Source organism: Sinocyclocheilus rhinocerous, unplaced genomic scaffold, assembly GCF_001515625.1.
Source record: "Sinocyclocheilus rhinocerous isolate Xijiao unplaced genomic scaffold, SAMN03320098_v1.1 scaffold946, whole genome shotgun sequence".
Classification (NCBI taxonomy): Eukaryota; Metazoa; Chordata; class Actinopteri; order Cypriniformes; family Cyprinidae; genus Sinocyclocheilus; species Sinocyclocheilus rhinocerous.
The window spans coordinates 809,808-820,504 of NW_015633151.1; the positions used below are offsets into that span (position 1 = coordinate 809,808).

At 37.2% G+C, this 10,697-nt stretch overlaps 1 protein-coding gene across 1 annotated transcript; it reads right to left on the bottom strand.

Moving 5' to 3' along the window:
- Positions 1–1,229: 1,229 nt before the first annotated feature.
- macc1 (MET transcriptional regulator MACC1) lies at positions 1,230–6,610 on the bottom strand. The gene is made up of 5 exons (XM_016556297.1): positions 6,441–6,610; positions 5,228–5,394; positions 3,031–5,081; positions 2,754–2,942; positions 1,230–2,553 (listed from the first exon to the last, which is right to left on the bottom strand). Exons 2-5 carry the CDS (start codon positions 5,343–5,345, stop codon positions 2,350–2,352), a joined length of 2,562 nt encoding a protein of 853 aa, XP_016411783.1. The 5' UTR covers positions 5,346–5,394; positions 6,441–6,610; the 3' UTR covers positions 1,230–2,349.
- Between the last annotated feature and the right edge of the window lie 4,087 nt (positions 6,611–10,697).

The window sequence follows — 10,697 nt, forward strand, 5'->3', positions numbered from 1 at the left end:
ACACTGGTGCGGTGACTGACTGCCACACATACTCCTCAAAACATTAGCTTCATCTGTGCTGGAGCCATGCCAGAGTACAACCCACGCAAGCTAGATAATTCCGCGAGTAACTGCAATTCCAGGTTTTCAAACAGAGATGGCGACAAAGAGGCAAAACTTACGGACTGCAGCTTTAAATAAATATCATTTACTCACCCTCTTATCATTCCAAACCAGTACGCATTTCTTTCTTTTGGGGATATTTTGAAGAATGTTGGTAACCAAATAGTTTCGGGTCCCATTAACGTCCATAGTATTTATTGTCCATACTATGGACAATGGGCCCCAAGATTGTTTGGAATGAAATGAGGGAGAGGAAACCCATTTTTGGGTGAGCTGTCTCTTTAATACACAGAACTTTTCTCAAGAAACCTCTGTCTTTTTTTTGGGTCAGTGTTACTTTAATTTGATCTTCAGTTTGCAAACTTCACTCTAGATAACCAATCAGAGTCCCTCCTTATCGCATGCTGAGATTGGGACTGGGTCAGTGTTACCTAAAATAACACCCCTGTTGGGGGTAACGCATTACAAGTAACGCAAGTTACGTAATCAGAATAACACGCTAACAGCCCTTGTGGTGCTGTGGGACAGAAGACCACTCTAGCTCAGAGATTTGGGCATCAGTCACATTAATATCATAGAGATGTGAGATGGTTTGTAATCGGCCAATAATAATCAAAGTGTATGTAGAGGGATAGTTCATCCAAAAATGAAAAATCTGTCATCAAGCAAGCTTTATACTAGACTAAGTGGTAAATGATGACAATGTCCATTTTGGGGTAAACTGTCCCTTTAAGGCAAAAATCATCTATTTCTCAAAGATTGACTCTTATTGGTGACCAATTCCTATGGCATTCTTAACCTTTTCCTGGGCTTTTATACTTACTAGTACTACACAATCATGACTTGGTAAAAGGCCAAATACAGCTTAACCGAATTTAAGTTTGTGACACTGAACAATGAAATTCTTAGCAGGATAAGTCCTAAGTAAACATGCAAGTTAAATAAGCAACGGATACCACAGGAAAGTGCAAGCACGTTTAGGGAAGGTTGGGAATTTGAAGATACTATGCTTGTGTGTGACTGAGAGCACTTGAGATCTCCAAGCAACAGACCGTACTTCAGATAGTCTAGCATGGCTGAAGGCTAATGAGCTTTATGAATATCCTGTATTGTAAATAAGGCTGGGACATTGAGGTCACCGGAGAATCCACTGGTGTCCAGATAATGGCATCATTTTTAAATCATTGAAAGGAAGTGACATATTTGAGGCCGAGTTGCACATCACTGCACTACTCAGAATGCAATGCAGATATAGTGCCATGTGTGGTGATGATGCTGCATGTTGTGCATTTCCCATTAAATCAAATATGATCTTTTAAACGTTTACTGAAGTAATTTCAGGATTAAAATACAATAAATCATTTTTATTATTAATGTCTTTGCCCTTTATTACAGAGCTCCTTCATGCCAAAAGGTTAAAGTTTAATTATAATAAATCTCAAAGTGTATTAGCATTAAAAAAATACAGCAATACAAAATAGATTTTAAAGACTCTTCTAACACAGGAAAGGTTTGCAATTATACAAGGACCCTCACTCTTAAACACTGTAGTTAGTACATTTAAAATGACAACTAGAAATACAAATATAAAAAATATATCAATACAATTTTCCAGTGTCATACAAAGATATGACGTTAGATGTTAAACCTAGAATAATGGTACATCATTGGATAGTGAAATTATCAATATACACTGACACGGACGAATAATGACTCACATTCCAAGAGGGCCTAAATGCATGTAACACTTATACCAGATATTCATACACATACACATACAGCTTCAAATATTAAAACGTACTGATTCAGACACTTACTATTCAAGCAAAACTGCTTAAGTAAAACAAAGAAAGGAGGTAACCTTGAGGCAGTTCATCTAGAATGAAAATGTTTCACATTCCATCTCTATCAGAATTAATTAACAAATCTCCTATTTCTCTTTCCACCAACAACCCTTAAAAGCCTTAACATTGCATAAGGGACTTAGTAACAACTCTATTTTAAGTCTTTTAAGAACCAGACAACAGTTTTCACAATTTCATTGTCACAGTGAATTCCACATGAATACAACACATAAAATATGCAGACAGGTGTACAGTAAAAAAAAAAAAATTCAGTACTTTTCAGATAACAGGGTAGATGCCACCTAAAGTCGATATTTATCACGTCAAAAATATGGCACAGCTATTAGTATGAACTCAGCAGGATCACCTCAATATGACGTGCAGGTGCTCCAGGAGTCGTCTCCTAATCTCGGAGGAAGGCGGATGCCCTTAGGACCTCCATGCAGTTGACAGTAATGAGAGCTCCAGTAATCTGTCTCCACTGCTTGGTCACTGGGCTCTTCATTTTATCCAGGGCCAGGTGAAGGTCCTGGATCATATCCCTGTAGCCGTCCCCATACCGCTTACTCCAGGAATACAGGAAGTCATACGCAGGCTTCCACATTGACTATTGAATGAAGTAAAACAATAAATCAAATCTAAAAAATATATTTAGATGTAGACATGTCAACTGGCATGACTAGGATTGGGTTAGACCTTATTCTGTCGATCATGGCGATGATGATCGTCAAAGTGAGTAATATGGTAATAAATTGAACAAGGTATTTAATGATTGATATTACTCGTATGTTTTTGATTTTAGCTCACCTGAGCACTAACTTCTCCATTTTTCCCTTTGTGTGGTGCCTCATAAGCAGCAACCTGGGCACTGGAGAGCTTCCAGAGTCTCTCGGCAAGTTCCCGCCATCGCACTCCCAGCTCGACTGCTGTGGATAGAATCACTATATCCTGGATGAGATGGGCTACTACACCTTGAACATCCATCTTTAACAGCCCCTGTGGGGAATACAAATCATTAATAAAACTTGTTTCCCTCAGATTTTTGTTCTACGCATAACTGTACGTTAGAATAAAAGATGCATACTATGATAAGCTCATGCTGGAACTTTTTCTTGATCTTCTCTGCATGACAGTCTTCCTTGAGCTTTTCTAGAACACAAGCCACCTTCTCTGCCTCCGTGTCAGCGTGTCTCCTGGAGATAGCGTCAATTGAGACCTCTGAGTAACCAAGAGCCTCAGCGAAGGTTCTCCAGCACTTGACATGCTCTGTGACCAGGGTCTGAATAGCAGAGTACATGTAGGTGAGTTTTTTAAAAGGAATTGTCATATTGTCCAAGAGGACTGATGTGGTGAGCTTAATTCCAGTGAAGTCGATGACTTGATCCTTGGTTATGACCTTCAAGTTCTTGCAGTGCACCAAGCCAACTCTTCCTCGAAGAAAGCCAATGTACCATTCCTTAACCTTCATCTGACCTACAGATCTAACGGTTTCTTTAGAAAGCAAAGCAATTGTATCACCTTTGAAATATTCCAGAAGATATTCCACCCTCGGTTGTCTGAGAATTGATTTCATTGCTACCCCATACCAATGCAAATCCACAGGTCTGTCCTGAAACTTCTGGGTAAGGATTTCTGGGATTGATTCCTCAGGAATGGGCATGGAACGAGTGACTTCCCTCTGCCAATCTGCTCGCCTGTGGTTGTACTTTTCTGACCTCAGAGGGGCAGCTTCAGGGGAGGTGATGTTGAAATCTCCCAAAGTGAGACTGTTTGGATCCTTCACCTCAATGTTGAGTTTGAAGGGACACATTTCACCTCCACTCACCTTGACCAGATCTAACGGTAGATGAAGCACTTTTCCTGCATTAAGCTGCTCCTGCGTGACCTCTTTATTCAGATCCCCTGGTTTCACTTCGAAGCTTGAATCCAACACCCTAGAAGCAATTTGAAGATCTTTAAGACCATGTGGGTTGAACTGATGCTTTCCCCAAAGCTCCAAGACAACAGGAGGCAGGTTCCTGTCACCCCTCTGGATATCAGAGAAAGGGAGCCTGGGTGGAATATTATCATGGCTCGATATGACCAGCACCACTTTGAGCGATGGGTGTATGTGCTTGGGACCGTAGACGGCCACCGTGATATGGCGATCCAAGTAATCCCATACTGACATAGCAGGTTGCTCCAAAACAGTGGCCTCGGCAGCAGTTATGACATACATGCGTGGTTTTAAATCAAAGAGCTTCATCTGTAACACGTCATTGTATATGTAACAGTCTTTCATCTTCTGATAAGGTCCTTCTTTCCTTTGAGAGGCTAGACCCACGAATGAGGTCAGGACGTGGCTTGTGGGGTCACTTTTTACTTTGGCAGCCATTCTCATCTCCAGCGAAATGCCCCCCGAAACATTATGGTTACTGAGGCTGACCTCTAAAAGAGGACTCAGAGTTGTGGTGTAGTTGTTGTTTATTCCAGCGGGAGGATCGAGGAGTACTTTGAGGCCGATTTCTTGGATCTCACCTGGGGGGACGTGTCCCTGAGGAATATGGGCAGTGATATCGGAGTCTGGCAACTGCACAGAGCCGCCGTTGTGGTCGATCTTGCAGAAGATTTGAATGTCTGTGGCCTGAGTCTGGGCCCATCCAGGACTTTGTTTCATTAGGCTCAGGTCCAAACAGGACCTGGTTAGCTGCCTATGACTCAACCAAGCCATTTTGTAAGCTTCTCTGTCATTCTTCAGCCACTCAAAATCAGGATTCAGGAAGGGTTCTTGAGAGTTAAGTCTCTTCATCCTCTTATCTTCCTTCTTCTCCAGGCTGTCAAGTATATCCGAGGCACTTCTCCACCTCCCAGATCGGTTTAAATTGTTTTGTCTGGGTGCTAAAAGATGGGCAAAGTTTGTTTCATCTGAGGATGTGCTGAGTGAGTCCTCGTTAATACTGTCAAACAGAGATAAGGGATCCTCTTTCAGCATGGACACTCCAGAGTCGTAATTGCTGGCGTGGACGATTTCATTTAAGAATGGATTTGACCTGCCCAGCTGATTCCAGAAGGGGTTGGTAGTTTGTTTTGGATTTTCAATTTCTTTCGGTAGGACAGGCCACTCAGAGGTTTTTCCAATCTCATAACCATAGCCCCCTAAGAGAAGAGAAGATATCAAATGTCAACACAGACAAGAAACGAAATCCTAATATATATATTTGTTAGGACAATTAGATCAGCTTGAAAAGTATGTTTGTGGAACAAATATGAAACATGTCTTCACATTATTAACAAATACTTACCATGAAGGTTGTTGTTGTTGATGGTCACATTCTCGTCTATATCTATTAGCGTCCCCTCCGATCTACTCCGAAGCAGATTCCCTGCACGGCTGTTTGACTTTACTTTTGCGGCTGCCATTTTGAATATCCAAGATGAAATGACAACAGTCTTTTCTCTAATGTCAAAGCTATCGAAAAGGGATGAACAAATTCACATTTTTTAATAATGTTCTAATGTTCAAATCTAATTTACATTATTAAAAATAAAAGTTGGGTTCAGTAAGGACCCCTTTTTATCAAGATCATTTTTGCTGTATACTGTTCTTGAGTTGCCTGTGTGGTCATTGTAGATTAATTTAGGCTGTTTATGTTTTGTTATAGGTTCTTCAGGACAGTGCTTATCTGAACCAGTATGCTTTTGCAAAGATCTAGAGAATAAAATCATCAAGTAAAAATCAGTCTCCTTGATTTCATACTAGTGTTCTAACTGAAACTTATATCATTCTACAACAGTCTTATAAATCATCATTTTTTTACATAATAACATTTATGTTTTTCACATATATTCATCTTTAATTTCTTCTTAATAATTTGAGTGATTTATTGTTTATTTAAACAGTAAACAATCACCAATAGACGTTTACAAATAAATAACTCAAACTTTACGGATAAACAGTCTCAATGAGTCAATCAGTGAAACTTCTCTTGTTGTTTTGAATCATTTCTTCTGTCATAAGTCTCTGAATCACTGTCCAGTATCCTCTCTGTCCTGTCTCCAGCAATGACTCATTTTCATCAATGCATGAAAACAGGTCTGTCTTGTCTGAATATCAGTGTGTCTTTGACGAAGCTTTGTCTCGGTGGTGAAGGGCTGCGTGCTCTATTCAAATCAACACGCGCTAACACGCCCTGCATCAGCCACGTCACAATACACCTGTTTGTTTTGTAACGCATGCAAACGTCATCCCATATTAAAAACATAAACGTTCTATTCTACTGCCAGTTTCTCTATTAAATAAATACATGTAATAATTTAATGATTAGCCTATTAAAACGCCATAAGGACACACATTCCACGCTGTACTCCAACATGCACACACAATCTATTTAAATCAAAACACGTGAAAGACTTGATGTAGTCAAATACGCCTTTTTATATTCATGCTTGGTTTAGACAAATAGCCTATATAACTTAAATAACATATTTTTAACTATTTAAACTTAAAACACGTACCTGGAACATGGTAGTTTCCCCACTCAGTCCTAATGCAAACTTTTTAATCGTCGGGGAGTGTCACCAACTGTACACCTTACACTTCTGTGTGCCTCCGTCTGCTTGAATAGTGGAGAAGTGCACACTGGGATACGTAGTAACAAACAGTCAAACAGTTGTATTGAACGTCATTCCCAGGTTCTCAGTTAGACTCCACTACCCACAAGCCTCCTCTTTATGCGCGCACAGAGCGTTGCAACACCTGAAACTCCAAGGAAAAAGTGGTTTCGGTATGCAAACTCACGAGAGGGGAAAGAAATGTTTCTATGTTTAAAAATAAAAATGGAATAAACTACAACAATTCCAATTTCTATCACGAAATATCATATTGTTTCTTTTTATTAATAGCTGAAACTCAACAAAGCCAAGTCAGGAAGCGAAAAACTTTTTCTAAAAGTAGTCTATATAAATTTGATGAAATTATCATATGTTTTCAGATGTTGTTCAATAAAGATGTATTTGTTTATAGCACTTATTTATGATGTCAATAAACCAAGAGGCAGTTTTTTATTTATTTTCTTTTTGGTTTGGAAAGAGAAATGCATGATCGAAACTACATTTAAAAAAACTGCATAATCATTTTCGCTTATTTATTATATTGTTTACATTATGAATTTTAAATGTCACTGAAAGTGCATTTTCACTATGATTGTGTAGGCCTACTCAAACGTCACATGTTTATAGCCATAACGTTATGATATAAGCACAAACACAGGACACGCCTTTATTTCAAATGTCCTTTTTTATTTAGTAGAATTAGATTCAAGACAAAATTGACTTAAGACGTAAACGTCAGTGAAGGAGTCCTGAAACAACATCAAGGCTCATTAACACGATTAAATGTCAGTGACCACCCTCTAGTGGTTAACTTTAGCTAGTTCAGCTATGCACAGATAGCAATGTTAATTTACCAATATTATTGTAACTATCGTTCAGTGCTAATTCCTGTTCGTGCATAAGACATCAACTTGCCTATTATTTTACACATCTTGCAATGTAGAAACTAACATTAACCTCTAAGATTAATAAATGCTGTAAAATTATTGTTCATTGTTATTTCAAAATACCTAATGCTTTAAACTAATTTGAACTAATTTAATGTTAATGTTCGTTTAAACAAACATTTGCATTTGTTTTTTATTGAGTGTTTTGACCTATGTATTTGAAAAAAGATGGGCACTTGCATGCTATAGCCCTATAGTAATTGATTACATGTAATCTGGATTATGTAATCAGATTCCATAAATTAAGTACTTGTAATCAGAGTATATTGAATTTTAAAATGCGCATAATCAGATTACAGTTAAATTTTTATGGATTACATATTATTTACACAAGGGTAGTAAATTATTCATAATTTATTGATTTCCTAATTCTTCCTAATTTTTCTCTTTGAAGTGTTCCTGTAAAATTCTACTGTGTGTCATACCATTTAGTTTTGACTATATTAGCAAATGCTTTTATTTTACATTTGTATGATCAAGTATTAATATTTTAGATGCAAAGTCGGCAACACCAAAGCTCCAAAAGTATCAAAAAATGTATTTTTTAAAAAGACTGTATAGATAGATAGATAGATATGTATGTATGCTAAACATCCAGATTATTTTTTTATAAATATAAAAATAATGTTTATGATTATTTGCATGTCCTGTTGAATACTGTCAGAAGGAATACATGCTGAATACATGCAAAAAAAAAAAAAAAACTCAACTAACTCAAAACTCAACTCAACTAACACAACAACTTGGAAAGAGTGCATTTATTAAATATGTCATTTATTAAATATGTCAAAATAAGTCAGAGGTTAACAAGTTTAAAGGTAACACAATGACAACAGATTCACATGCTTCCAGGCTATTTAAAACATTTTTTTTTTAAATAAGATCTACATTTATAATTCTGCCCTAACACTCAAAATTAATAATAAATGTGTTCAGAGTTCATGCCACCAAAACCCTGTCAGTAGGAAAAAAAAAACTCAACTTAACTAACACAACAACTTGGAAATAGTGCATGACACATTTATTAAGTATGTCCAAACAATTCAGAGGTTAACAAGTTTAAACGTAACATCATGACAAAAGATCCACATGCTTCCTGTCACAAAAAATTTAAATAAATTTAAAAAAAATAAAATCAACATTGATAATGCTGCCCTAACACTCAAAATGAATAACACCTGTTTTCAGAGTTCATGCCACCATCATCCCGAGCTTAAGGTGATCAGATGAGTCGGAATGTCCTAAAACAGAATGTCTTTATTTCTTGAACCCTGGCACCTAAACAGTTGATCAAAAACAGATAGGGTTATATAACCTTAAATCGGTCATAGCGTGTTGCTTCCTTATAAAATTCAAGTTTAATTGGTTCTGCAGTAACTGATAGATTTACTGCCTAAAACAAAAAATATAAAAAGTTCATAAAACCCACTTAAAAAATGTGAGCAATATATAAATGCAAATTGCAAAGGACAAAGGTAAAATCCTGCAGGCCTACTCAAATTCCGTTTATAGTCTTGATGTGTAACCCTGTGTAAAAGTCAAGTTCTTTTTTTCTTTTTTCTTTTATCAAAACATAAATGTACGGTATCTTGTTGTGAAACAGTCTGTGTTCAATGAGCAACCTGACTGTACAGGTTTCATGCATTTAAAAAGGAGGAATTTCGCCCAGAGCATTCTTTCTTATGCGGGGTCATCTTGAGTAGATCTTCAAACCAGTAAGTTGATTGATTGACCTGTGAGGCTGCCATCAGACAAATATGCCCATTATCTCTCAGATCCTGTACTAATGTTCACAAGTGCAACTGAGTGCATTCATAAAACCACAGTTACATAAATAGAAAGACTGGTTTGCATGTGGCGCCAAAATATGGACAGAGTCACGCTAAGACTGGGTATGCCCGCATGTTTGTTGTTAATGTGTTAGAGGTCGATGCAGCTCCAAAGACAACTCTTAAAACAACTTTCTGTAGACATTGTCTTAGGTTTGCTCTCAGAAATGTTGTTAATGCAAACTGAGAAGAATGACAATATTGTATGAATTATGGTCAGTGTTGGGAAGGTTACTTTGGAAATGTAATAGGTTACAGATTACAAGTTACCCTATTTAAAATTGAATAGTAGTGTAGCTTTTTCAATTACTTTATTAAAGTAAAGATTACTTTTGATTACTTTTCTAAATTTCTAATGAATGCTTTCAACTGTTAATCATTTTCAAACATTTACACCATGCAGGGTTAAGCTTACAGTAGTGCTCGACACTGATACTGTCAGACTTTCAAAATCCTTCATCACTTGAATTAAGATGATCAAATTTGAACACATCCACCACAAAATCAGACTTTAGTACCGCCTTTTATTTTGAGATTGATCTGAAGTTCAATGCAGATTTAAAATCGTAAGAAATAGTTTACTGATATTGTTTTTGGAACCAAATCTTTGCATAACTACAGGAAACACTGCATCTAACAATGCTTTGGATTTTTTTTTTTTTTTAAGTACAGTAACCAACTAAGGTTTTTTTTTTTTTTTTTTGGCAAATGGATTACCATTGGATTTTATTTTTACTTCAAATTCCATGGTTAAACTATGGTTAGTGTAGCCCAAAGCCATGGTTAATAATTTGTGGTTACCATGGTTAGGTGAAATCATTGTTAATTTCCATAAGGGTTGTGCTGTTGTCTGCCCTAGCTCCCCCTAACCCTATTATAAACGATATGATTATTTGTCTGCTAAATTACTACTGTAACATTACAATAGATAATAATGATGTCCTTTAGTATACAGTATTTTGAGTGATGATTGATGAGCAATGGGCTGCTACTGCTTAAACAAAGGCAAAGCTACAATAGCATATTTACAGATGAAACTGACCTGCACTTGAAATCCTGAACTAATTTAGTAATTTAGCTTCTCTGCTCCACCTGTGCGCTTATACAGTCCACTCGAATCTCTTGCATTGATTACTCTGATCTAAACCGTTTGGCGGAGGCGCGAGCCGAAGTGCATTCCCAATCACGACTAACTGATTCATGATTTATTAGAGATTTATTATCGAATGTCGAATTCGGAAACAATCGCTTTAGTACATTCGGCAGGCAATTATATAATAACAATAATATTAAAAAAGCGGGCAAAATCAGCTGCCAGGCCACCGGGAATTATCCCGGTTCTCCCGATGACCAGTCCGCTGATTTCCACAGAGACACGCAGAACG

What these genes read in the sequence shown, in the direction of transcription:
- macc1 (XM_016556297.1), bottom strand. Translation starts at nt 5,345, where the DNA reads ATGGCAGCCGCAAAAGTAAAGTCAAACAGCCGTGCAGGGAATCTGCTT. An exon ending in TCCAGCATGAGCTTATCATA is followed by an intron (nt 2,943 to 3,030) that starts GTATGCATCTTT and finishes TATTCCCCACAG; the next exon opens with GGGCTGTTAAAGATGGATGT. An exon ending in ATGGAGAAGTTAGTGCTCAG is followed by an intron (nt 2,554 to 2,753) that starts GTGAGCTAAAAT and finishes TTCATTCAATAG; the next exon opens with TCAATGTGGAAGCCTGCGTA.